This window comes from Macrotis lagotis, chromosome 7 (genome assembly GCF_037893015.1).
Source record: "Macrotis lagotis isolate mMagLag1 chromosome 7, bilby.v1.9.chrom.fasta, whole genome shotgun sequence".
In the NCBI taxonomy this organism is placed as follows: domain Eukaryota; kingdom Metazoa; phylum Chordata; class Mammalia; order Peramelemorphia; family Peramelidae; genus Macrotis; species Macrotis lagotis.
This window is the reverse complement of record NC_133664.1, coordinates 137,786,083-137,792,462: the sequence shown is the minus strand read 5'-3', so window position 1 is coordinate 137,792,462 and position 6,380 is coordinate 137,786,083. Positions and strand designations below refer to the sequence as shown.

Below are 6,380 nucleotides of genomic sequence, written 5' to 3'. Positions count from 1 at the left end.
ATCCAATTCTCTTGCAAGTCAGAACATCACCTTCCTGATGTCATTGGTTCTTTTTGAGAATGTAGGACAAACAACAACAATAATCAATAGTCTTCCTAAGGAACAGGTTTACCCTGTCATTCTTCTTAAAAACTCTTCAGTGCTTTCCATGTTGATAGGAGAAGATACAAATACAAACTTTTCTGCTTGGAGTTTAAAACCTTCCATAATCTGGCCTCTACTTTTCCCTTCTTATTTTATAATACTTCCCTTCAAGCATTACATTCTAGTCAAAATGAATTATTAAGTGTTCACAGAACTGAAGCACCATCATCTAATTTGTCTATACTCCTCAACCTCATCTTGTCCTGACTAAGATGCAATGCTTTCTCTTCTCAACCAATCAATTCAGATTTCTTATCTGACTTCAATATTCAACTCCTTATTGCCTTCCCTGATCTCTTCAGATGTCCTCCAAAATGCTTAAAGTAGTTTTCATGAATCTCTTCTTTGCTCTTATCACTCCTTGCCTTGAATTATACTTAACTATGTACCTGTTGGTACCCCCTAGACTACAGTAAAATGTACGCTCCTCAAGGCATTTTTATCTTTGTATTAAAAGTGTCTAACAATACTTTTTATGTATTTTGGGGAGTGGAACATGTTTAGTGAAATTGGTCTCTTTTATTCCTTTTACTTGGTTAACTAAGTTATGTGAGTCTCTTTTGAATCAAAATTCCTAATTACTTTATTAGCATTTGCTCCTTGGCAGGCAAGAGGAACTGAATACTTGTCAGTTTTGAAACTTTTGCATCACACTTGTTGGTCCCAATTATAAAGTAAACAATCAGAGAAAGAGAAAAGGACATTTAATGAGCCCAGTTGACATACCTGGGAAAAGTCAATAGTAATAATAGAGTTTTAAAGTTTATGTCCCAGGAACTCTTATGGGAGGGAGGGAAATTCTGATTGAGGAGTCTAGCTAGGGAATAAGAGACAGAAATTTTGAGAACCATTCTTGTCTCCACTACTGATTTGGTGATTTATCTTAGGTGAATATTAATCTGTTATTTTCCCAGTGAGCAAAAAATGCAATGATACCCCTTCATAAAAACACTTTAAGTTTTAAGATGAGATATTATTGAAATGTAAACCAGGGTTATAAACCAGGCATTCATTATTTTAAATATATAAGACTATTTCCTTCAATGGCATTTTATTTGAACATTATACCTTACTGGAATACATGTAAATCAACAATCTAATCATTTCGAAGTAGGTGCATTTACTGAAGAAACAATAAAAATGTTATTCAACAACCTTTTTCTCATTCCGATTTATTCAACTCAAATGACAGTGTTTACCTTTTTTTTCTAACAGTAATGATGCAGAATTTTCTAAAGGTGTGCTTGGCACTTTAAAAAAAAATAAAAGGAAGAGAGAGATAAGGAAGGGAACCCGCACATCAGCACTGAAGACAGTACAACGCTTTTGAATACTTTACAAGAGTAAAGAATTGTGGTTTCTTCTACGTATTTTTTTTTTTTTTTAAGGAACGCTGGCAAAATTGTTCCGAGCCTCCACTTCAAAGCCATTCTATTCTTATCAGGCTTAGTCAAGTTTTCCTTACAGAAGTGAACCGAGAAATCAGGCGAATGACAGGTACGTTTACCAGCTGGAGTCAGGAAACCCAGATATGGAGGGGGAGCCTTCGAATCACGCCTGCTGGAAACTTTTGACAAGGAATGAACAAATCCGAGGAGGGGAAGAAATAGAACAAGGTCTACATCTACTTCGTAGGAGGATTTTCCTATTTTAAATAAGCAATTTTACCAAGTTGGATTGCCAAAGACTCTTGAATCTTACCTCCCTTGAAAGTCTGAAGTGAAGATTGCTTGTCTTTTTTTTTTTTTTAAAGAAACTCATTAACATCACCAAACACCTCCACAGGAAGCTTTCAACTTTATAAGCCTTTGTTTTAGAACAGGTAAAGAACCTATGTTTGCTCTTTTTTTTCGCAAAATGCACCTAGCCCGACTACTACTAATCAGCAAAGAACTTCAGAGAAGAGGAGAAGAGGAAGAGGAGAAGCTGAAGGGAGCGTTAGTAAACTGGTAAGTAACCTGCCCTTCTTTAGGACCAAGGAAACTGAGAGCCAAGGAAGAGTGCCAGGTAAGTTTTCCCAAGGCACTAATCATTTGCTCTAACTTTGCTTCGTCCTGTCCCAAAGGGGAAGAGGCAGAAAATGTTCCAAGATCCCAGACCGGACTGGAGTCGCAAGGTAGGGAAGGAAGCCCAGGGAAGGGAATTCTTGGTCTGGGAAAGAACCCGCTGGGGGCGAGGGAGGCGGAGTAGAGAATTAAGGGGCGGGAAAGGCGGGAGGCTCAGAAGTCACCCAAGAAAGGGGAAGTGCGAAGTGGGGTGAAGAAGAAAAGGCAGAGCGAATGTGAAGCAGGACTGCTTGTGGCTCGCCTTTTAACCTGCAAGCTGGGGCAGGAGGTGGGGAAAAGGAGAAGAGAGGTGTAAGGGGCCGGCAAGGATAGACATGGGTGGGGGGAGGTGGTAGGAGGTGGTGATGACATCACGGCAGCCCAAGTGAATAAGGTGGAGAGACACAGGAGGCAGCAGGAGCAGAGTGGACTTGTCTGAGAGTTTGGCAATTTAGAGTCACCACTGCAGTCTTCTCCAGCCGGGCACCCTGGCAGCCCGCGAGGGACCATGCAGACATCACCCCTGGAAAAGGCAAATGTCCTCTCGAAACTTTTCTTCAGGTAAGTGTTGCTGATAATGACATGGATGCCTCGAGGAAGAGGGGAGTGAGCAGGTGTGTTCCTGGGGTTTGGGTTTAAAGACATTGTGTGTGTTTTTGTGTGCTTCGGAAGTATAACCTTTGAGGGTTCCTCTAGGAAAGGTGCATTTTTCCCCCTAATTAGAGATGGCGGAAATGTGAAGGAAGATCTAAAAAAAAAAATCCAAAACACCATGAAAGCAGACTAACAGAAATGTACATGTAATGAGGACAGTTATGAGTACTCCTCTAATCTCCACCCCCCCATCGTCAAGACTGTAAACCTGGGGTTCTAAACTCTATGTTTATCTCTCTCTCTCTCTCTCTCTCTCTCTCTCTCTCTCTCTCTCGCTCTCTCTCTCTCTCTCTCTCTCTCTCCCTCCCTCTCTCTTCCATTTAGCAGTCTGGCAAAGCTTAATGAACTCTTTCTCAAGATAAGATTTTTGAACAATTTAAAGAAATGCTATTCATATATAGGTTAGTGAAATTTAAGATGTAATTTCTCCCCAACTAAGTTCATGAATCTCCTGAGATTTATCCACAGACCTCAGCTTCTCAGCTTAAGAAATCTTGCTTTAATTGTACTTAATTATAGCAGTATCTATCAGAAGCTAAAATTCAGAGATGCTTACTAGTCAAACAATATGACTTACTCTGTGGTTAGTATCTGATTTTTCCCAAAGGAAATTACCAAGTAGTGTATTGTTTCAAATATTATTACCAAGTGGTTAATAACTAATGATTAAGATATTAATAGAGAGTTCCTCCTCTTCACATTTAGAGATTTCAAAAACTCACAAATCTATTTTTGCTGCAAATACAACCAAATCACTTTACTTCCAAATGAGGACAAATATTTAATGAAACAGACCCTTTTTTGATGGTGGATGAGTAAGGTAAAAACTTATATATCCTTTGACAGAATAAATTCTGTTTGCCTAAAAAGTATATTTGTCTTTTGAATAAAATGAGTCTAGTTTTTAATTTGGGAAAAGTTCAGTTCTACTGCTCCTGAATTGGAGAAGAGCTCATTGTTTCCATGGAGACAGGAATGCGCAGAACCATATACTGTACTGTAGATATATCTGACTAATATTTAATAAATTATTGTTTCATTTCTGTGGATGAGAAAAGCAATAAAAACTCAGGAAGTAATACCTAGTAAGAATTTTTAATGCCAATTTTTAGTTTTATGGTCTTAGAGCTTTAATTAACTATTTCAGTTGAAAAGTACTCCTGGGATGAATGTTTTTCATTTTTATTTTTTCCTCAATAAAATAATGAATACAATTGTTTTGAGGGGAGTTATCTTACTCAATTTTCTAACATAATTTAAACATTAACAAAATTTGGTAACAAAAAGCAAATAAAATAAGAATATATATACCTACAAATAGTTTTTTATATATATTTTCATATATATTTGTATATGTGTATATAAGCATGAGTGCTACCATTTTTGGGAGAGGATAATGTTTATTCCAATATCCAAGTTTTATCAACCTACTTAATAATTGATTTTCTTTATATGCCCAAGGAATTTTAAATGAGGACAAAATCCTGAAGGAGAGCTCCCCCCTGTGGATGTGGGAGCAGGTTTTTACTTTTAGAATCACCTTTTTCTGTTACTTAGATGAAGTTAAATATTATGAGCAAATATCATCAAACTATCAGAACAGTAGCCTAGCAGTCTTTATTGCTCTTTCATCACCAACTTCGTACCTAGGTTTTTTACTTTGATTTGTATTTGATTTATTTGTGTATTTCTATTATTCCTTCTTCCTCCTCTCCATATCAAAGAATTATAGTTCTAAAATTCTAAGGTACCATAGAAGCCATCTAGCACAGTATCTGGTACATAGCAATACTTAATAATGCTTTTTCAAGATATCTACCTAGTCCAATATCCTCATTTTACAGACAAAGAAACTGTGGGCCAGAGAAAGTAAATGACTTACCCAATATCACATAGGTAGTCTTAAAGGTGAAATTTGAACCTGATTCCAAGTCCCATGCATTTTTGTTGTATCATGCTGTCCTCAAAATTTCTGGTTGAAGAGATGGTGATGTCACATCCAGTTTCCTTAGCTCTTGGTCTTGTACATTTCAAGTTCTTTAAAAAAATCCTAATAGTGAAACATTTACTAACAGAAACAAACTACTTATAAACCTGAGTCACACTCTTCTATCAGTACATGCAGTTTTTGTATAGAAGAGGAGACACAAACATAATAACATAACAGAGAGACCCATGTACCTGAGACAACTCACAACTCTGAACTTTTTTGTCCTCCATCTCTTTTAGGAATGGTCATAATTGGTTCCTAGTAATTGTCTGTTAATTTAAACTGTTGATAATCTATTATAATATTTAGGGTACCAGGATCACAGATATAAAACTGTAAAGACTTGAGAGATCATCTAGTCACTATCTTTCTTCATTTTTCACAAAGGCTTTGCTTTTATATCCCTGTGGGGAGATGAGGATGATGAGTTGGTATTCAGAATCATTTTGAAATACCTAAATGTCAGGTACTTTAAAGATCTGATTTTATTTACTTTAAATTTCCCCACTAGGAAAAGGTATGCATTACATCATCTACCAGTGTAATAATAAAAAAAAGTAATTATATTATTGGGTAGCTAGGCGGGGTAGAGGATAGAGGGCTGAGCTACCCAATAATATAATGTTCTATTGAGTTCTAATGTGGCCTGAGACACTAGCTATGTGAGTCTGAGTAAGTCACTTAATCCTGTTTGCCTCAGTTTCCTCCTCTATAAAATGTGTTGAAGAAATGGCAAACCACTCTAGTATCTTTGCCAAGAAAACTCCAAAATGGGTCACAAAGAGTCAGACACAACTCAACAACAACAACATCAACAATCACATTACTAGTTGTAAAATTAAATGTAGTTTTTCTTGGGGGGGGCAGAAAATCCTTAAAATTATGCACTGTACCCACTACTTTTCTCCAAACTACTTCCTAATGACAAAGGGATCAAAAATTTTTGCATAAGCAATCTTGGCTACTTTCTGATGACTAGTACGAACTGGAATTTTTATGCTTAAAGCTGTAAAGTTATTGTAATTTTTCATGTCCTATTCCATTATAAAGTCACAGGTAACAAGTGACAACTGTATCCTATAGAGTATCCAGCTCCATGAACCATAACATGTAGTAGGTGTTACATAAATATTTATTGAATGAATGAAAAGAATAAACTCATCTGATAATTTCTAAAAATTCTATCAAATAGAGCTCTGCCAAACATATCGTAAATAATTCCTTTTGTCTTTATCATGTATATTGAATATCTTAACAGTTAACACATAGAATATGAACCTTGATGCCTTAGAGTTATAAAAGAGAAGCATTTCTTACTTGGGATTCATATAAGAATCTCTTTTAAGGTTTTGTTATTCTGAAAATAATTCTTTTTGAAAACCTAAACATTTTATTAATTTTGTACTATATTTATAGTATAGATGCATAACATTTATGTTTAATCTACCTACAGTTTGTTTAATTTTTTTCCCCATAAAAGTAAGCCAAAAGAAAATTTTACACACACACACACACACACACACACACACACACACACACACACACAC

At 36.1% G+C, this 6,380-nt stretch overlaps 1 protein-coding gene across 1 annotated transcript in view; it reads left to right on the top strand.

The window, feature by feature from the left end:
* The first annotated feature begins 2,488 nt into the window (after window positions 1–2,488).
* The window catches only part of CFTR (CF transmembrane conductance regulator), a 230,398-nt gene continuing 226,506 nt past the window's right edge, over window positions 2,489–6,380 (top strand). Inside the window, exon 1 of the mRNA XM_074193848.1 lies at window positions 2,489–2,750. Coding sequence (XP_074049949.1) covers window positions 2,698–2,750 — 53 coding nt within the window. The 5' untranslated portion in view covers window positions 2,489–2,697. The remainder of the gene's footprint in view (window positions 2,751–6,380) is intronic.